The sequence below is a fragment of the Rhinolophus hipposideros genome (assembly GCF_964194185.1).
Source record: "Rhinolophus hipposideros genome assembly, chromosome: 8".
In the NCBI taxonomy this organism is placed as follows: domain Eukaryota; kingdom Metazoa; phylum Chordata; class Mammalia; order Chiroptera; family Rhinolophidae; genus Rhinolophus; species Rhinolophus hipposideros.
The window spans coordinates 60,102,579-60,124,304 of record NC_138054.1 but is presented as its reverse complement, the minus strand read 5'-3'; the positions used below and the strand labels follow the sequence as shown (position 1 = coordinate 60,124,304).

The following is a 21,726-nucleotide window of genomic DNA, read 5'->3' as shown; positions in this document are numbered from 1 at the left end:
TGATGTGGCTCTCGGAGCGGGGTCGGGGGGCCAGGGGGGTGGGCATGACAAGGACTTTGTCCTCAGTCGTGAGGATTAGCCCTGTAATTCGAGCCGGACTTCCCCCAAACTTGAGCAAACAAAAACCTTGTGAAGAGTGGGGACAAAAGGGAGGTGGAAGGAATTCATGAGCTGATGGGAGAAACATGAAAGGGGGCTTTAAATACATTTTTAGTACTTTAGTACTCAAGTACATTTTTAGAATTTTAGAATGGGTTAAATGCTGCCAGCATGCTCAACTAACAGTTCTCCCCCAACCTTGTATGAGGAGTGGGGTGGAGGGTGGGTAAGGGGGAAGGTGCAGGAGTGGGGTTCTAAACTTTCCTATCAAGAAGTAAAAGGAGTGTTGGTTTACACAAGGGTGCTCCAAAAATGTCTCAGGCTTGATTGGGAAGAATCAATCTGGGGATTTCAATCAGGAGATGAAAGATTCGCTTTAGTATATGTAAAATGTTGCGTGCATATATACGTCTCTGGGGAGAAAGAACAGAAGCTTCAACAGGTTCTCTAGGGGATCAATGTCAGCCAAAGTTTCTGCCCTCCTGCTTGAACGAACACCTCTTAAATTCTGCATTTAAAATAATATCCAAATGTATGCCTGGCAGATAATAAATACTCAATACGTGTTCTGTCTGGTTTTATGTAAAAAGGGAATGACATTAATACCGTAGTAGCTTGTATTTCACAGAGTTGTTTGAGGGAGCTAGTGAACTATCGGACATGCAAGGACTTTCATTCATTCAATAGTCCTTTATCCAGATCCTACTAATTGTCAGGCCTTGTTCTATATACAGGAGATACTATGATAAACAAAAGAGATATGGTCTCTGTACCATACAGCTCAGAGTTTATTTAGGTCATTATTCTTTGTGAACTGTAAAGTGCTATACTCAGGAAAGGACGGAGGTAGAATACCTCTCCACACCTCTGTTCAAGTGCATTTCTATGATATGGCCATCCCTCACCTCCTCCCTGAAAAAAAAGAAGTAAACCCTCATCCATGTTTGCATTGTCACAAGAGTGCTCAAGTCCCATCTCTGCCTCTAACTAGCAGTGTGACCTTGGGCAAGTTAACTCCCCTTTCCTTTCCTCAATTTCCTTGTCATTAAAATTATGGGATTGGAGTCTGTGGTCCCCGATTATTCTCTGATATCTGTCGGCATCCACACTGTGAACTCAGTGAGAGCCAGCTCCTTGCCTTTGTTATCTCTGTATGCCCAGGGCCTAGCATAGTGTCTGGGGCTCCATCTCTATTCATCTAACATACCCAGATCTAGCCAGAGTGGAAATAAACCCTTTTTCATGTGCATATGACCTGGGATGTCCAGAAAGAGTGTAACAGATGCCGTGGGTGGCTAATAGTGAGAAATGTGATTGAACAGGTAATTGGGACCATTGGGAAGGACCGAGGATTGTGGCAAGGGAGAGCCATGAAGGGCAGAGAGAGCCATGAAGGGCTTTTTTGTTTTTTTTCAGGAGCACCCTGAGAAAGAGGCTGACCCAGCCTCTGTTTCTTACCTCCTCTCCACAAAGATAAACGACCCTGAGTGATGATCAGGCAGCTGCATGTCTGAGGCCTTCCCTCCTGCTTTTGTTGTGTATTTTGCAGAAAAGAGTGGTGGGAGGGGTGAAGTTAATGTGTTGAGTGTGAGTAATTAGTCATTCAAACCATCGACATTTACAATGACAGGATTTGAGTGCCTACGTTATTGTGCACGGCTCTAATAGTTTATCCCTGAAATTTTCTGCCTGTATAATGTTTCTTAAAATATATCACAGGAACATAAAAGATTTAATGCGGTGCTTTGTGCAACCATTAGAGTTTGAAGTCAACTGAACCTCCTCAATGCTCTATCCTCGTTGCTGACGATAATTGTGTTCTCAATTGCTGTTCAGAAGAGGGAAGGAGGGCAAGTCAGAGGTTTGAAACCTGGTCAGCTGCAAAGTTGGCTGTGAGGCCCACACAAAATGTTTCATTAAAATATATATGCACACTTGAATAACTAATATATTTATTTGCAATGAAAATTGTACTGTTAAAATATCAAAAGCCAGGCTGATTTTGCAGAGGATATCCTTCCTAGTAACCCATGTTTACCTCTGGTCTGTCTCACAAGTATAGATTGCAGATGTCCTTTCTTTCAGATCTAGCATGTCACCCTAAAAAGCTTCATATTCTTGGGTTTGATAAGTTGATATCTTGGCAACCTCCCTAATTTTCCAAGTAATGGTTTATAATTGTCTTGGTTCACTTGTATGTCAGATTTAATTCTGACCTTTTACATTTCTGATTCTTTTTATAAGCCTGTCTTATACCCTGGGATGTGTGATTAAGACCAGTGAGGGGTCTTCTTACAGGAGGTATATTAACACATTTGCAAATGTTTCTCAACTTTAGAACTGCACATTGTTGAGAAAATCCTGTGTGTGCCTATGTGTATTCTTATCAGTTATTTTTGAATACACAAAAGGATAACTGTGTAGTGTGTGTGCAGAGCAACGTGAGCTCCATCTCTATCAGACGAGAATGACTTGGCCTAATGTATGGGTTTGGGCAGCTGAAGTAGCTCAGCACCAAACATGGCATCTCATCTCATGGCTCCTTTTCTGAGGTTTCGGCCCAATTCAGATTGTGTGATGTACAGATGGGGCTCAACTCCAGGAGTCAACATACATTAGGAAATCCACACAGGATGTCAGGAGATCCAGAAAGCTGACTAAGGAACTAAAATTACTTTGCTACAGACTTGATACTTCCTAGACCTTTCTGGAGCAGGGAGACCTGTGAGATATTCACGTGGACAAGTGGCTGGCTTTCACCACATGTATCTGTGAGGCGAGCATCCACTGAACAAAAGATGAAGCCGACTGTCAGATGACCTTTAACAGGCTTGGTCCCACAGAGTCTCAACGTGCTTAGGTATGAATTACATTCTTCTTTGTACTCCATCATTAACACACAAAAAGCTACCACAATGAAGGGTATTTTTTAGGTGTTTGTGGGGGAACCATAAGAAGGGTAACCAGAGAAAGGTGGCGAGCAGTGAAGGTGTTCTATAGATAATGGGACTGGCTTTTTTGCCATTAAAACAAAATATAGTAGTTGGGCAGCTCTGTGCTTCTGCCAGCCACGCCTCTTGAATTGGATAAACTGTTTTTCAAGTTACTTACCAAGTTGGCAGTGCTCTGTGTGTGTGTTGCCTGGACACCTGACTCACTGAAGCAGCGAGAGAGACCGCAGAGCAAGTGGAGGCACTCCACAGACCCAGGAGGCTGGACGGCTTGGCAGAACAGACACCTGCCCCGATCCAGGAGTTGTGATGCTCTTCATCACCTCCATTAGCAAGACCCCCTCCCCTGGGCACAGTGCCCTCATTTTTTCCTGGACCCTTGCCTCAACTGCAGAACAGCTGAATACAATTTTTGGGTTTTTTTTGTGTGTGTTTTCTGGGTGCAGTTTTTGTGAGTGCTGAGGACAGCTTGATTTAAGATTCTTCTCAGGAACTCTTTGTTTTCTACTTCCTGTCTGGACCAGCCTTCCAGAATCTTATAGTTGACCTGAGGCCAAGAAGGAAGTTCTGGTGATATGATAAAAGTTACTTGCATAATGGTGAAGAATCTTAGAAGCTCCCTGCCATCCTCAGTATGCCTTATTTCCCTGACTCCTCTTGAGTGTTTTTTGGGGGGCAGGGAGTTGTTCATTTCCCATTTGTGATCATCAGAAGAGGAAGCAATTAGAATAATACTCACCTATGCAAGGCATGATGAGGAATAATAGTTGTGATGTCTCTAGGTACTTTATGTTCTAGGCATGTAATAAATACATATGTGATCTCTCATTCTGGAGATACCTTGCACGATAAACTTTATTCTAGTTTACAAAGAGAAAACTGAGGCTTGGAGTATTGAGGTAACCTGCTTGAGGTCACACAGCTAATGAGTGATAAAACTAGAATTTTAAGTCATCTGTTGCATTGACTAAAAACTCATTCTTTTTTTTTTTTTACTATACCACTGTGCTTCAGATGAGAAAATAAATTAATAAAAAACAAAAAACAACAAAAAAGTCTCTGAATGTTGATGAAGATGTGTAGCAAGTGAAACTTTCATACTCTGCTTGGTGGGGGTGTAAACTAGTACAACCGCTTTGCAAAACTATTGATGGTATCCAAGAGCTGAACATACACATACCCTATGATCCCCAACATAGACTCCCCAACTGAAATGTGTGTGTGTGTGTGTACACCAAAAAACATGTACATAATACTCATGGCAGCATTATCTATAATAGTTACAAAATGGAAACAACCCAAATGTTCATCAACAGTAAAAAAAAATAAATAAAATGTGGTATTTTCAAACAATGGAATTCTCTACAACAATGAAGAACAACCTACCATTACATCTAACAACATGGATGACACCCGGACACAATGTAGGAAAAGACATAAAAGAGTAGGTATTGTGTGATGCCAGGTATATAAAGTTGAAAAACAAACAAAACAAATATGGATCAGACGTCAAAATAGTGGTTACCTATTGTAATAGTGGTTATACCTATAGTGGGGACACGAGAAAGGCTTCTGGGGTGCTAGTCGTGTTCTACGTTGTGATCTGAAAGTTGGTTCCTCACACGTGAATTGTATTCACTTTGTAAACCTTCTCTGAGTTGTACCCTTAAGGTTTGTATACTTCATTACATGTATATTATATTGAAATTCTCTGAGCAGCCAAATGGTAATAATAATGTAAGCTACTAGTTATCAGTTGTCTGCTAAGCCTTGGTTTTCTCATATGTAAAATGTAGAGAATATTAGAATATTTCTCATTATCTTGTGAAAAGTCAGTAAGAGAAGCCAAATCACAATTATTAAAGTGATTGGCAGAGTGACTTTAATAAATATCAGTGATTGTAGTTACATTTCCACCACTAATCAGGTGCTTTACATACATCATGTCACCAGATCCTGCTTACCACCTCGCAAGGCGGGCAGAATTGTTTGCATCTTTGAAATGAGAAAAACCAAGTCTCTCAGAGTTCCAAGTTTCTTCTCCAGCTCACACAGCTAGTGAATGGCAGAATGTGATTCCTTTTCTAAGGAGTTTATGATCAATTTCATAGGAGACGGAAGCCATATCATGAAGGAGTAAGGGATGGTGGTAGGACAGGATGGAAAAGTGGGACTGATGGGCTGCATTTGAGGCCAGGAAAATTGAGTACAGGCCCAGACTCTGCCCCACTTAAGTTGCTGGATGTATCTGGAATTCGTCTCAAGCGTGAGAGTTTTGAATTAGATTTCATTCCCTTAAGTGTCTTCTGACTCTGAAATTTTGTGATCCTCCATGTTTCATACCATACAGGGCATCTTCATGACCTGGCTCTGTGAACTTAAAGCCATTTTCAATATAAAACCTCATTCTACCGTCATCTTCTCAATACTTTCCCTGAATGCCCTCTCTTATTAGCTGGGTAATTGCTCCTTCAGGACATGTCCATTGTCCTTCTGCAGGCGGTTTGCCTGTCTGTGTCCTCTATGGGCAGTAAACTCTTGGAAGGTAGAAACAAAGATTTATTCATCTCTTTATTCCCTTGTATGCTGTCTGGAACAGTTCACACATCTGTGGAAATCCAGGGGAGGTCCTTTTTGAGTAATGTGTGAGCGGACAGCCTCAGAATGTGCTGGATGCAAGGTGGAGACCTAGAGAGAAATTTTCCTTCATGTTTTTTATTAGTGGTCCAGGAGAAACTTAACAAAGTGTTTGGGTCACAATATCATGAGATGACTTTGTAGCTCCCTAGCATGTGCTTATGAAATTCGAAGTTTGATCAGTGATTAAGCATCAGTGAAAATCTAAACCTTTCCCATATGGAATGGTCCTACTTAATTTAATGTCATTTTACTTTATGAGATAGTTAACAAACAGGTACTGTATTTGATCTTGTGAGCGTAGCCCTCTATATTTAGCTTTTTTTTTCAGCTTTAATGGAACTATAATTTTAATCATGATTATTACTTTACATTTTAATTATAATTTGGTGGGGCTTAAGTATACATTTCTGAGAGTGATTGTGTAATGAAAACAGGAATTAGCTTTTCATTAACAAAATAATGGGAGAGTTCCCACTGCATTCTAGTCTGTGTTCAAAATCTATGGGCTAGCCTAAAAATAGCAAGGGGAGTTTAACATTTTGGTTTGAAACGTGCTTCTAAATTGGCTATATTCACAACCCAGTCTCTTTTGCTCCATCTTGCTTTATCTTGTTCTCTTTCTTTTCAAAAAATGAAATTAAATGAAATATTGAAAGAGATTTTAATTATGTCTTTGAGATTTCAAAAAGTTTATTTTTATTATTTTTATTTTTGTTTAGATAATTAGCACCATGGAGCCTCAGGTGTCAAATGGCCCGACATCCAATACAAGCAATGGACCCTCCAGCAACAATAGAAACTGTCCTTCTCCCATGCAGACAGGGGCGGCCACAGATGACAGCAAAACCAACCTCATAGTCAACTATTTACCCCAGAATATGACCCAAGAGGAATTCAGGAGTCTCTTTGGGAGCATTGGTGAAATAGAATCCTGCAAACTCGTGAGAGACAAAATTACAGGTATGCTCTTCTTCAATATTCTAGCCTGTGGATACACAGCTACATTGTTCCATTAGATTGTAGACCTCAGCAGCAATGCACATGAATAGCAATGCATCTGAGTGTCTGCAGTGTAGAGCCTGCATTCAAGGATGGTGTAAGCACAGTCATAAACTAATACATGTGTGTGCACTACAGGAAGCCACACTACGATTGGTAGGACTGGAAAGCAGATGAAGAATTTGGAGCTTCCTCTCCTTACCTTTATGTGAAATAACCCGTTGGTTTTATCCCCTTTTATTCTTAATCAGACACCCCTTCCCTTTATTCTTTAGTTCTGCCCTCCACCTTTCCTATACTTCATGCTGGTTTTTTATCTATTTATTCCTTTCTTTTCAAACACTTGGTTTGTGTGTGTCCAATGTTTTTCCATATTTCTGAGACAGGGTTTTAAATGAGGCCTATAGTGGACTTGTGGAAGGAAGTCATAACTGCCTCATTGAATTTGTCATTTTTGAGTGTTGGCTTTTATTTCCCTCTTTCTGGATAGTTTAATTGATGACCAATTGGCCTAAATAAGAAAACTCTATAATTAAAATAGGGAGCTACATCATGTTGATTTTAAATCAGAGAATCCAATGTATATGTGTGCATGTAGCTATTTATATATTCTCCAGTTCTAATTCACTTGTAAATTTGTCCCCCATATAAATTAAATACTTTACAAAACCATAAAACTAAAATAATTGCCAAAAATATGTCATATAACCCTCCAAACATAATTTTCTCATCTGTAAAATTGGAAAATAATACTTATCTCAAAGGGCTTATTGCTAGGATTAAATAAGAGACTGGATATACACTGCCTAGCACGATGCCTATTTCATAGCAGTCTCTCAATAACCACAGCTATAATTATTATAGCTATAGTTAGTATGTGTCAAGGAGAGTGACTAACACCGAAAAATTTTATCAAAGTCTCCAAATAGGACCTGGGCTTTGATGATCTTATCCCAGAGCACTGGATCATCCATTCTTTGACAGAATTGCCTATGCTCTCAGAAAGCCAATGTTTAGATTACTGAATAATCTTTATATAATAGGGTGATAATTCAAACCAAATTAAAACCAGTTAACCGTATGATTTTTCCTCCCACTCCTGTATAGAAAATGTATTTTTGGTGTAGGCTTACCTTCTAAATAGGGACTCTGCCAGCTATATTAGTGAATATTATTAATCACCTTTTCAAAAGAGTTCTCCTAGAACTGTAGTGTGCTTTTTTGAGAAATACTGATGCATGATGTTGTTCCTTGTTTTCTAAAGATACATGTTTTAAACAAGCAGATTCCTTTACTGAAAGAATGCTAATTTGGTAATTCACCGAGTAGATTTGAATAGGAGTGACAGCTTTGAAGACAGCCTTTAATTTGGTATACAAAACCAAATTGTCAACTTTGGTTTGTTTAGCACCCTCTCTAGCACAAGCAAAGACATACAATACCGTGTTTCTCTGAAAATAAGACCTAGCCAGACAATCAGCTCTAATATGTCTTTGGGAGCAAAAATTAATATAAGACCTGGTCTTATTTTACTATAAGAACCGGGTCTTATCTAACATAATATAATAGCGGGTCTTATATTAATTTTTGTTCCAAAAGATGCATTAGAGCTGATTGTCCAGTTAGGTCTTATTTTCGGGGCAACACAGTAGCATCTGAGTTTAAAGAAGAAGCTTATGGGTTGAAAGCAGAAATACAATTCAGGCATAAATTTTATAATTATGCATTTTTTTAAAGTTCAGGCAAAGAAAAAAAAGAATTTTATTTACAGAGAACTTATGGGAATGAGCTAGGAAATAGAGAGAGACCAGAGATATTTGCCCTCATTTGGTAGCAGTGTTTAATAAAAGTAGAACTTGTGGTTGTAAAGAGTGCTTATTAAATTCTTCATTTACACTACCTAATTAATTCTAGCATTTTAAATTAACAGTGAAACTGGTCCCTGCTGTACCATTCCATAGATGCAGCATATTTCCTCCATCTACCCGTTGTTCAGGTTTAATTGGCTACACTAAAAGTCAGAGAAGAAGGGAGAGATAGGGCTGTGGGGAGATGAGGAAGGAGTGGGAATCGCTCTAATGGAAGACCCTCTAAGGCCAACATTTGGTGTAAGTGATAACATAGGCTGGGAGAGGTAAGGTATCACACCAGGCAAGTTGAAAGGCTGCTGCTGGTGGTTCAGAAGTCAGGGTAAATGACATCATAGGTATTTTTGTTGCCCTGATTTTAAACATCCCAGTCCCCCCTTTTCTCTTCAACACCTCCTACAGATTTCAATGCATCTCAATCCTGTGAAGTTTACAGGGAGTTCTAAATATCCAGGTGGAGGGTTGGGGAGCGAGAAGTGGCAAAGAGATAAGAATTCAAGATTAAGATTTTCCAGACCAAACCACTCTCTAAGAGAATGTAATAGATTCCCTTCAAAGGTTCTAGGGTTATTGGATGGATGGATGGATGGATGGATGGATGGATGGATGGATGGATGGATGGATGGATGGATGATAGATGGATGGATGGATGGATGGATGGATGGATAGATATTAAGATAGAGGAAGAGAAAGAAAGAGAGAGAGACTTTTTGTTGATGGTATTGCCAGTAGGCTAGGTTCACTCCTGTGGGTTGTCATGTGTTTGACAACACATAGAGGAAATCTAGGCATGGACTTAAGTGCTGGAGTGCTGAGGACATTATTGCTATCATTTATCAAGTACTTACTCTATGTCAGGTACTTGCTAAGCACTGGACATACCGTATTTAACACTGAGAACTGCCTCCGTTTTCTTCTATGAGAGCACTGTTAAGTAACTTGCCCAGGCAGCACAGTTATTAGCAGGTGGTGGAGCTGGGACTCACCTCCCCACCCCCATTTCCAAAAGCATGATCTTATCCAGAAGCATGTGCAGGGTGCCCCTGCCTGTGCTGAGTGAAGATCCCTGCCTAATCCTCATTGTAACCCAATGAAACATTGTGTCCCTCTGAGTAGTTGCTAGCCATCCTCTGGGGAGTCTATCTAGTATGCACTATGGCTTTAAACAAGGCTCTTGTGTAGAACAGGAGGCAAAGATAACAATATTTATCTTCCTCTGGGGATACAACTCAGACTTCAGAATAGAGCCAAATTTATTGAAAGTGCCAGATTTAAGATTCCCTTACAGTGCTTTTGGACATCTCTGTTACTTATCTTCTCAGAGATATTAGATTTTTTTTTCCAATTGGGAAAGGACACTTATCAGGATAATCTAGGTACTCAGGAGAGAAAAACATGTGTCCCAAGTTGCTTTTTCGTGCAGCTGTGAATACGTGATGTCACTGGAAGCCATGTCCTTTATTTTTCTCCTTTATCCACCTGCAACCTCTGCTGCTGGAGAGCAAGGGAAGTGGACTGTGGCCCTCAAGGATTCATGCAACCTAGAAACTCAGGCAAAGAACACCAAACCGTTGGTAGAAATTATATTACTCCCATGGACTGCAGTTTCTTATTTTTTATTTTGTTGCCTTTTTGTTTTACCATGCATCGAAATTGCATTACTGAATCCAGGTTCCTAGATGATCAATATTTTAGGAGAGAAAGCGTATGGCTTAGGCAGGATAGAGTTAGGCCAGCAGAGCTGGAATGTTGAATTGCATTTTTATAATTGTCTGTCTTGTTATCACCCCTCTCCAAAAGGAATAGAGAAAATAGAGAAAGGAGAAAAAAAGAACAAAGAAAAATCCCAGAAATCAATTAGTATACAACAAATGTTTTTGATCTGCCTGTCTAGAGTGTGTGATTATTTGCATTACAGTGATAAAAAAGAATTATACTTTTTCTTAATGTCACTCTCCATGTGCCCAAGAAGTATAGTTTTTAAGAATGGTTTTCTATCCCTTTTAGGCAAGTGAGAGCTCTGAAGGGTTTTTGAGGACAACGTGTTCTAAACTGAATATTATCAAGTATAAAACTGAATATAGGGAATGGCTGGTACATGAAACAGGGCTGTGGATGGTTGAGAAAGGCTGAGGTCTGTGTTAGCTGGAGCTATTGGGGAAGGTTTAAAACATGAGGTTAGGATTTAGGTAGAGGGAAGAAAAGCAAAGGACTCAAGCTGAAAGTCCAGTCTAAGCACAGAAACCTTCTTTTATCCTTCTGTGATCTGGACAAAGGAAGGAGAGCCCGGATGTGTCTCTGTGGAAGCAGTAGTGGAAGCAGTATCGAATATGAAGAAGCATTGCCAGATGAAGTGAAGCAGACCAAAAAAATTATTAATAAGTTGGTTAGAGGCATACCCCAACTGACAAAGACAGCATGTTCTAAACCCTACCTCTAACTCATCTCTTCATTTCTTCCTTTATAACACACCTTTGGCTTCATTAATGTTATCACTCAGTGGACAAAGTAGAATAAGGCCAAAAAAGACCCTTGACTCTTGTCCTGTGGACATCAGGGTGAAAACTCTGCCACTGCCTTTGTATCTGGGGTCACATCTCTGATTAAAGGAACCAACTCAGTTTTGATTTGATGACATTGGGTAACTTCTGTCCTCCTTGGATTTGTGTGTCCCTCTCGGTAGATGAGATGTGCGACATGGACAACAGCAGTGGGAAGGAGAGTCTGTGGGAGCACTGAGGCCAGAAGCATTACATGGAATAGTCTCTTGGGTGGAAGACGGAGAGGAGAACGAGGGCTGTGGATCGCTTTATGTTAGCTCATATGCTTTTAAGGAACTGGACTTACGGGGACACTATAAGAATTTGATTGAGTTTTTCTTCTGAGATAACTTTATAAAAAATAAAAGGCTCCTAAAATATCAAAGTGCTTTGAATTCACTTCTGAAATGGGCATTTGGCCCTAAGGTGAGTTTATTGGCATAATTTCTTACAGCACCCAGCAAAGACAAATAAAAATGATAGTATGTTTTTGTGTGACTTACATGTATTCTGGGTACAATATTAAATACTTTAAAAATAGTAACTCATTTAAATAAGTAAATTGGTGCAAACAATATATCCAATAAGGGGTTAATAACTAAAATATATAAAGAACTTACATGTAAAATATGAAAAACAACATAACTCAATATAAAAAAATTCAATATAAAAAAAATGGGCAAAGGACCTAAATAGACATTTTTCCAAAGAAGACATATAATGGCCAACAGACACATGAAAAGATGCTCAACATCACTAATCATCAGGAAATTGCAAATAAAAACAACGATGAGATATCACCTCACATCTGTCAGAATGACTATTATCAAAAAGACAGCAAACAAAAAATATTGGTAAGAATGTGGAGAAAAGGGAACCCTACTTCACTGTGGGTGGGAATGAAAATTAGTGCAGCCGCTATGAAAACAATATGGAGGTTCCCCCCAAAATTTAAAAATAGAACTACCATACCATCCAACATTCCACTTCTGGGAATTTATCTGAAGGAAATGAAAATATTAATTCGAAAAGATTTTTGCACCCCATGTTCATTACAGCATTATTTACAAAGCCAAGATATGGAAACAACCTAAGTTTCCACTGACAGATGAATGGAAAAACAAAATGTGATACACACACACACACACAATGGTATATTACTGAACAATTTAAAATATGAAATCTTACTATTTGTGACAACATAGATGGACCTAGAAGGTATAATGCTAAGTGAATTAAGTCAGAGAGAAAGACAAACACCACATGATTTCACTTATATGTGGAACCTAAAAAAATCAAACAAACAAACAAACAAATCAAAACAAAACAGAAACAGACTCATAGGTACAGAGAACAAACTGGTGATTGTCAGAGAGGAGGGAGGTGGGGGACAGGTGAAATAGATGAAACGGATTATGAAGCACAAACTTCCAGTTATAAAATAAGTAAGTCATGGGATGTAACATACAGCATAGGGAATATAGTCAATAATACAATATAGTCAATAAGCTTTGTATGGTGACAGATGGTAACGACTTTTGGTGGTGATCATTTCCTAATGTATAAAAGTATCAAATCTGTTTGTACACCCAAAACTAACATAACATTGTATGTCAACTATAACTCAATTAAAAAGATTACTTTAAAAATAAAAAAGTAGTAAATTGGGATTTCTTGGAGATTCATAATACTAGCCAATGTTTATTGATGGCCTCCTATGTGCTAAGCATTATGCTGAGATCAGTAGAGGGAATTTAATGTAATCCTCAAGACAGTTATTTTACAGATGAAGAAACTAAGGAGCAATGGAGTAATTTGGCCAAGATGACTTAGCTTCCAAATAGGGAAGTAGGGACTTGAACCCAGGGCTCTCTGACTGTGAGCTGTCCAATTTATAGTTTATCTTTGGCAGTTTCCCTAAAAATACTGACCTGACTTCTCCCATTTACAAACCAACTCCGCTTATATTACCTAGGGAACGACACCTTGTAGTCCAGGGAAAACGTAATTAGAGTTCAAAATCTTTTGTTTTGGAAAAGAGTACACTCTGCATTTAAAAATGATAAATACCAGTTTTGTTTTGTTTTTTAATTAAACAGGTCACTGCTTACCTAAACAAGGAAGAATAGATTTGGAATGATTCTTAATTTCAGATTTTCTCTCTTCACAAAGTACCCTTTCCTATGTTCTCCTTTTTTTTTTTTTTCCAAGCACCATATTAAATGGGATGCTGCCTTAAATTTAAGCATAGTTAAAACCCAGCCTCAATTATGCATAGCCAAGAAAATCCCAAGATATTGATTAGTTAAATGAACTTTTCTACAGGCACATCAGAGGAATACTCGTTAGTAATGAGAAAGGTAGAGGAAATAGTAGCATTTATCAGTACATTTTGCTGCTGATTTTAAAAACGTGCTTGGGTACAGTGCAATGTATCTCTCCTGAATTCAGAGGAAAATCAGGTAGATTTGCATCTGTCATTTTATTTATCACATCACTGCAGTCATCTTATTCATATTCCACGCAGAAGAGTAAATTTTGATTTGTTGGGCAGAGAGGGTTTGATTATTGTTGGGGGTGAATGGAAAATTTTTAGGTATGGAGAAGATTTGGCAGCCTAATGGGCTTGCAAAATGGGAGAATCGAGGTCTGCCTTATTAAGGGGTACTTGAAGAGTGTCAGAACGTTAAGTGCAAACAGTAAACCATGTAATCACTGTGCCTCTTATACACCCATAAAGGGCAATCAGAGATCTCCAATCCTTCTAATTAGGACAGGTTGGCAATTGAGGAAGCTGTGAGGTTTAGAGTTTGTGCAGATTCATTCTGCTTCTGTTAACACAGTGTTTTTCCCAGGATGGTAATAGTCAGGATTACAGACCAGGTATGCTTTCCTTTTGCCCCCTGGCTATGTTCCTCTTCTTCTTCACTTCCAAATCAGACAATTCTGCCCTGCTTCCAAACTCAAAACCATAGGAAAGTATTCTCACATCCCAGGAGAGATGTCTCAAAGGATTTTTACCTAGGATGTGAATCAGGCCTGGGTATTTTAAGGATTTTCTATTTCTGTACTTTAGCTGACTGTTTGGTTCATAAGACCAATTCCCTGTTCACCCAGTGTCCTCTCCTTCCCCTAACACATACACACCACACCACACTCACTCTCTCACTCCCCACCTCTCTCTGTAGAATGACCTGGTTGATTGAGACTAGGAACTAAGCAGGAAGGTAATGTCAAACTGAAATTTCCACGCATTATCTAAAAATGTAATTCATCAGCTTCAGGCTATGAGGAGAGTGCTTTCTGAAATGTGTTAATGGGAAATTCGTTTTTTTCTTGTCTTCTGTGAGGTGTGGTAGTGGTGATTTCTTTTTTCAGTCTGCTCCCCCGCCCCCTTCCATGTCTTTTTCACTACTCTTAACTGGTGAACTCTGTATCTGTCTTTATTCCTTGTAAGAACTAAAGATCTTTAAGTTGCCTTTTCTTTTTTTCTATAGTCCCCAAATTGAGCTTTGATGGAAGAAGATATTTCTAGTTTGGAGAGAAGATAAATTCAGATAGAGACCATATATTTGTGTAAGGCTTTTATATTTGTAAAACATTTTCAATCAGCCAACAGTATTTATTTAGTGTCTGCTTTCTCAGACCAAATAAAAGTTATTCCCTTTCCTTCTCTTCTCTTAAATTCTATCTACATCAGGGTCGGTGAGGCAGCCAAAGAGGATAAGACATAGTCTGTGCCCACAGTCGTTGCTGAAGGGTCAGTGAGTGGGGGAAGCCAGGACAAATTACGGGGTCCTACAGCAGCCTGCACGTCTGGAAGGGGTTGGGACCCTGCTTATGCTGCATATCACTACACATCCTCCTTTGTGGTTTTGTGGACTTTTTGTTTTGTTTTTCACCATGGCCGAAACTCACCCTTCCTCACCCTGGCTGTTAATTTCATTGGAAAGATAGCACAAAAGGACTCATAACAATGGAATGAAGTTGGAGGTTTGATGGAATGCCTAGTCTGTGTCAGCTACAATACTAGGCATATGATATATGTTATCTCATTGAAACTTTGTATCAGTTATGCATGATCAATAGTATTACCCCCATTTTACAGATAAGGAAGCCAAGTTAAATCAAGTCAAATCATAGTTAGCTGGAGAACTGAGTTAGATCTGTCTTGACGGCAAAGCCGATGGTCTTTCGGTTACCTTACCACTTTGCCTCTGCTAAATGAAGATGAAGACGACATCAGCTACAGGTATTCAAAGGAGAAAAAGATGACAGTGGACCGGAGTTCTCAGAACACGTGTCAAATAGGAGTGAGCCTCGCACTTGGGAGAGAGTAGATTGTTGGATACCAGTCCATGTAGAGGAAGCAGCTGAGCCAAGCTTCAGAGACATCTTCAAGGGATAGTGAATAGAACAGCCAGGACTACCCTGTGGGTAAGTGTTAGTACCCGCTTTGTCTGGATGAAATAACTGAAGCTATCCAAGGTCACAGCTAAAAAGATGAGGGGCTGAGATTTTAACCCAAGTCTGCTGTCTGACTCCAGATAACCTGAACTAACACAGAATAAATAAGTTTGCTAATAAATAGCCTGACCTAACACAGAAGGAGGTAGGCAATTTGCAGACTTCCAATGGCATCTGTGATTTGAGAATCATTATTTACCTCACTGATGTCAGGCACGTGTTCTCTCTGTGACTCTTTCCACCCACCTCAATTTCATGCTGACTTACAGGTTTGGTTCTCTGCTTGGTCCTTGTTTTGTAGTTAGATGTCTGATGAAATGGGAGGCCCCATCAATGTTAAGTGGATACAGCTAGTTAGGGTAATGATTCTAATTCCTGTGGCCACTAAATGGAATTTCTCATCACAAACATCTTGAATCAAATGAAATCACTTTATTGGTGGTATGAGCATAGACTATATACTCAATAATCCCCAATATTTTTCCTTCATGTTTGTTTTCAAAGGCTTTTATATTCAGTATTTCCTCTGACCCTGTCGAAGTAGCCAGTAGAGGCAATGCCTGGACTTACTTTGGAGATGAGACCAATGCAGCCCAAAGACTTGAGTCAGGAGCACTTGGCTTCTTATTTTCCCGGCTCTTTCTTCCTCTCTTTTTTCTTTTTTTTGCTTGTTTTCTGTCCTGCCTTCTCTTTCTGCCTTCTTATTTATTTATAAGCCATTTAATCCAAAAAGTATTTTGATTGGCTTATAAGATAATATGGAAAAGAGCTAAAATTAAAATAACCATAGTTTTTTGTTTTTAAGCAAGGTAGTAGGAAATGGGTGTAGAATGGTATGAGGAGACCAGAAAGAAGGAAAATTCATGAACTTAATGAGGGTAGGTAGCTTGTCTGAGAAGAAACAGACCGCCTAGCCTGAGTTTTCTTCATATCAAGGAACACTAGATGGTGACAACCTTAATCCCATTCTCAAGTGATAACCAGGATCCCAGCCCCAGCCGCCTTCCTACCAGGCCTCTGACTGTGGAGACAGTTGCCAGCTATAAAGCAGGATGGAATATGGAGCCTGAGACCACATACATAGCATTTTCCTTTTCTCATATTTCTTGCTTAAACCCCTGTTGGATTGATTGACTTGTTTTTCATAGCCAGAGCTCACAGTGACACAGAGAAGCTGCCTGAGTGGATCCCCTGTTCTCATTAGCATACAGTGTAAACAGTGTGCCAAAGGAGGTGTTTTGAAGTGGGCTTTGTTGCTTTCTGCCCTGAACTGAGTCTCTTGACTCTGAGTCTCTTCAATCTGTCCCCCGCCCCCACAATCCCCAGGTTGGGCACTTCAGTCCTCTGCCTCCATCTTCCTGGGGAGGGTTACTCCAGTGAGTTCTGGCAGGTTCCCCATTGCCCAGGACCCTGAGCTGGATAATAAACAGGAAAATTAAATGTCACTGTCACTTCTTGGTCCTGACCCTGGAAACTGGACTTAGTGCTCAGCCATCTTTTCTATTCCCAGTTCCCCTCACCAGTCAGTGGAGACTTTCTAATGAGATTGTGGGGACAAAGCCCCCAAAAAGCAGTTTCCAGGCTCTCGGCCTCACGTAAAGGTGCTGGCTTGGGTAGTAAATGGCCATCAACTGTGATCAGATGGCCATCAGCTGTGGCTAGTTGGCCGTCAGCTGTAACCCGTAAGCCATTGGCCACTAATATAACGGCTGTGGCTACGCTAGCAGAAAAAATGGGGGCTAGCAAGAAGATGGTGGCTGGCAAGCGCGGACTGCTGTTAGGCAGATTATGTAGATCCTGCTTCCTGTGTCTCCAGCCCAGCCGCCAGCGAGAATATATGGGTTTGACTCCCCTACCTATGGCTCCGTGGGTGTTCCTTTTTGGCCTTACCGTGTCCTGTGTTCTTATGCGGGGAGTGGGAGCTGAGACCCTGCACGACAAATGGTGCAGTGAGCCAGGGTCCCCTGCGTGACAGAGATAGACCACCCTCTAAGTGCAAAAAGAGATAGAGAACTATCCGAGAGCCCACACTCCCCAGAACACACACACACACAAAAAAAAAAAACTCAGATACTTCTGTGTCTAGAAATACTAGACACAGTGCAATGAACTAACCAGAAGTGAGACAGACTTCAATAAAGTTCTGTGCCATTCCCCATCCCCCATTCAGATACACACTTAATAGGTGTGTGCATGGCCTTGCATAAGGCACTCTATCACCTTGGACCTTCATTTTCTTAATATACAATAAGAAGATAAATCCTTACCCACCTTCTTTGGACGGTACGTGTAAATTCAAACCAGGTGATACACATGAAGGCACTTGTAAACTAAGGAAACCTATAAATGGGAGGGGCCTCTTTGTCTCATAATTCCCTCCGCCTTCTCACCAAGCGTTCTATCCCAGGGCCAACAGATGGAGAAAGAGAGAAGAAAGGGAAAGTCGATATCTGCTCCTGGGTCGGTCTTCAGTTATGTAATTCCAAATAGGAAGTAGGAGACAGCATATGAGAAGGCAGGAGAGTAGAATGGGAACTTACGTTTATTGAGCACTGCTAGATGCCAGTTGCTTTTCATTTATCTCATTTAATCCTGACCACAACGCAAAGAGGTAATGGTGGCCCCATTCTTTAGATGAGGAAACCGAAGCTCATGGAGTTTTAAAGTGACTGACTCGAGGTCACACAGCTAAGTTGCCAAGCTGTCTATGTACCCATGTCTGTCCAACCACACATGGCTGCCAGTTGGGACAAGAGACCTTCACAGAGGGTTCTCCGCACTCTTGCTGTTTCATCCTGAGTTGTGAATATGGCTGTGTAGAATGTATTCCTGTAAGCCTCCGAAATGCTACAGGAATAACAAACAACAGTTTTAGTGGTTCTGGAAGATTATAAATGAAAGCTTTTGGTTCAATATTTGAAAATGTCAGGATGATTTCTGAGATTGTTTTAAAAATTAAGCCACTTTTATGAGTGGCAACATTATGAAATGGAAGGATCCACCGATTTCTCACTCTAGCTCTAGCTGTGGGACTTTAAGTGGATCAAACTGTTCTGTACCTCAGACTGTTGTGCATAAAATGGGGATAATAACACAGACTCTTTTCCACCTTACTATGTGTTGTGACATCAGATGAGCTGCTAATGTGTTGGTAAGTTGGTAAGTGCTGTATCAATTCAGGATATTCCAATGGTCACCTAGAAGATAGGACATTATAAGCAGGGCATTTATGAGGGTAAAGCAAATAGTAACCCCCTGTGATAAGCCAGCTTTGCTTCCTTCTCTGCCTCCCAGATGTTTTGTTCACTTATCTACGTACATCTCAACAAAAGCTGATTAACTCTCTCAGACATCAGTGTCTAACTGTTATTAATGCTCAAGCTGATCAAATTACAATGCCACAGATCCTACTTGTGCTGTTAATATTAGATTTTGGATTCCGGTCTATAATGAATGATTTTTCCTCCATGCATTGGAAAAATTGGTTAGTAGAGTTCATAAGAAAGTTTAATTAGCAGGCTGTTTGTGAAAATAGCAGTTGTGAGTCATCGTTCAGAATGAACTAACATTTCTCAGGGTTGGATTTGTTCTTCTGTTCCTTGAGCGGCCACATAGGATCCTTGTGTTTTGGAGGCTGGTGTCTGCATGCGGCCCACTTGAACTGCACCATGTAATAAACTAATGAGAAAAACAGCCTATTTTCAAAGCCAGAGAGGAAAAGGAGGTGTAGGGTGTTTGTGTATTTGTGTATGTGTGTCTGTGTCTTCCAGACAAATATCATGGACCTACTATAATCCAGGGCTGTGCAAGGCAGTATAGCTTACGATTAGCAGCTAGAACTGCCTGTGTTTGCATCCTAGCCTAACCACTTACTGGCTGTATAACAGACAAATTCTTATCCTTTCTATGCCTCAGTTTTCTCATTTGTAAAATTGGGATAGTGATGGGATTATCATTGGCATCAATATATGTAACAATGCTCCAAACAGCACTTGATATACAATAATATAATTCTAACAGCAGTTCTGTGAGGTGTAGGTATTATTAGCCTTATTCTACAGGTGAGGAAACAGGCTCAGAAAGGTTAAGTAACTTGTCCAAGGTCACACAGGTTCTAATAGAGTGGCCAAGCAGAGTTGAATCCATGTTTGTTTGATTCCAAAGCCTCTATTTTTAGCCGCAACACTATGCTGCCTCCCAGGGTCATATGCCTCATTAGTTAACTGTGGAGAACATGTATGTTTATGGCTGTAAGTGTGCACCTATCCATGTGTGCGCCCTGTGGTCCATATAGCCGTACACAATTATGTTTTGTTTTTTTCCCTGGGTCTTTGGTTCTTCTAGTGCAGGGGTGTCCAAACTGCGGCCCGCGGGCCAACTGCGGCCCGCAATCCATTTTTTATTGGCCCACAGCAACTCCAAAAGTATATTTAGTTTACTTAAATAAACCAGGTGAGGCAATACGTACTTCACCTTGAGTGAGTGGTCCGGCTGTTTGTGTATTTTACCACATATGGCCCTTGGTGGAAAACGTTGAAAAAAGTTTGGACACCCCTGTTCTAGTGAAATTCCTTGAGCTCACTACATGTTGACTACTGACACATAGTGAGCTAGAACCAGACTTGTACAAATTGTACCAACATGAAAGTATGTTGGCTCAGCTATCTGACCCCCTCCTCACGATGCATCTCTGTCCTGTGACTAGATTATCCCAGAAGCAAGTCTGTTTGACATCTTCTGAGAAACAGAACCATGGACTATCACAGTGAAAAGAGACTTTAGAAGTATTCTCTGGCTTTGTCTCCTTGTTTTCTGCTGGCCACTCTGGTGTCTCAGGAACTATAGCTCAGAGCTGGGGCCCAGACCCCTCCCCACCTTAGGGTAATTATATCTAAGACAGTATTTAGTCCAATTTCAAAGAGTCATGTTCATTTGGGAATCCTATCTAAAGATCTTTCCCAAAGATGTTTAATAGGTAATATGTTTTCTTAGAAGGGGTTCTGTGACCAAATGAGTTTGGGAAACTGAAGTGAACCAAGTTAAAAGGGAGTTTCTTTCTATGACTGCTTGTCTCAGTCTGTGTTAATGTGCATTATAAATCTTAAAAGGAATGGTATAATACAAAGGGTGCCAAAAAATGTATACACATTTTAAGAAAGGAAAAAACGGTATTAAAATTATAATACAATGAATGACACTAGCTAGCATTCATTTGATTAATGCCATCTTTTGAGCAAACATCATACTACACATTGCTACCATAGTTCAATTCAACTTCAAAAAGTAATACATATATAACATCTCTTAAAATGTGTATATATTTTTTTGGCACCCCCGGTATGTAGCATTCATTACCAAGGAAGCTTTTTTTCCTTCACCGTTGTGTGGACTATACATTCTAAGCCAAGAGAAAAGAGTGGTGCTGCATTAGGGGTCAGTTTTTGTGTAGAAGGGAAGGAGGCAGTTTTGTAGGGTTCCTACCTGATGACTTCATCTGTCTTGTTAAGAAAGAGGTGGCTCCCTCTACTGCACACAGGTGGGCAAGTGGAGGCCTAGGAAAGTCTTACCAACTCCCACGTGGAGCAGAAAAGGTGCTATGTAGCTCCATCTCTCTAGTCCCGTCACATGCTAAGCATTTGTATTGAAAATTATTGAATACTGAGCATGTTCTGGACATGATTTAAATTATGGGTTCATTTGCTTTCCTGGTCGTCTGGGTGACATTTCATTTTCCGTTGCCTAAAAGAGCTGAGCCATTAGAAGGTATTTACATTTTGTGATTCTCACACACCTTCCTGGGCACTCTTTCATTGTCACTTCTCCAGGTACTTGACTCACTGGAATGAGACTTGCTTGGTGTAGCCATTCTCTAAGAAGCCCTTTGCTTTAAAAAAAAAAAAAATCAAAGAAGATGGCTTTCTTCCCCAATTCCTACCCTACAGACCCATAAGATAAATAGCTTGTCTGTACAGAGATAAGACTGGATGTCAAATATGAAGGAGGACTTTGAAAACCTTTGTCAGTGTGTAATTTCTGAGCTAAGGGCTTGGTGTTCTCTAGCCTTGGTCTTACTAATAAGAGCTGCCTTTTAAGAAGATGGCTTTCTTCCCTAATTCCTATCCTACAGACCCATTTCTGCATGAGTTCTTTTGTTCTTGGGTT

General features: G+C 40.1%; 1 protein-coding gene across 15 annotated transcripts in view; it reads left to right on the top strand.

Annotated features, from left to right (window-relative positions):
• The window catches only part of ELAVL4 (ELAV like RNA binding protein 4), a 158,824-nt gene that overhangs the window by 99,812 nt on the left and 37,286 nt on the right, over window positions 1-21,726 (top strand). For 14 of the 15 annotated variants that reach the window (XM_081055324.1, XM_081055322.1, XM_081055326.1 and 11 more), the window contains one exon: window positions 6,410-6,650. In XM_081055324.1, the coding sequence (XP_080911450.1) occupies window positions 6,410-6,650 (241 nt within the window). Of the gene's footprint in view, window positions 1-2,838; window positions 2,960-6,409; window positions 6,651-21,726 lie in introns of those variants that run through there. The other variant, XM_081055316.1, reaches the window with a different exon arrangement.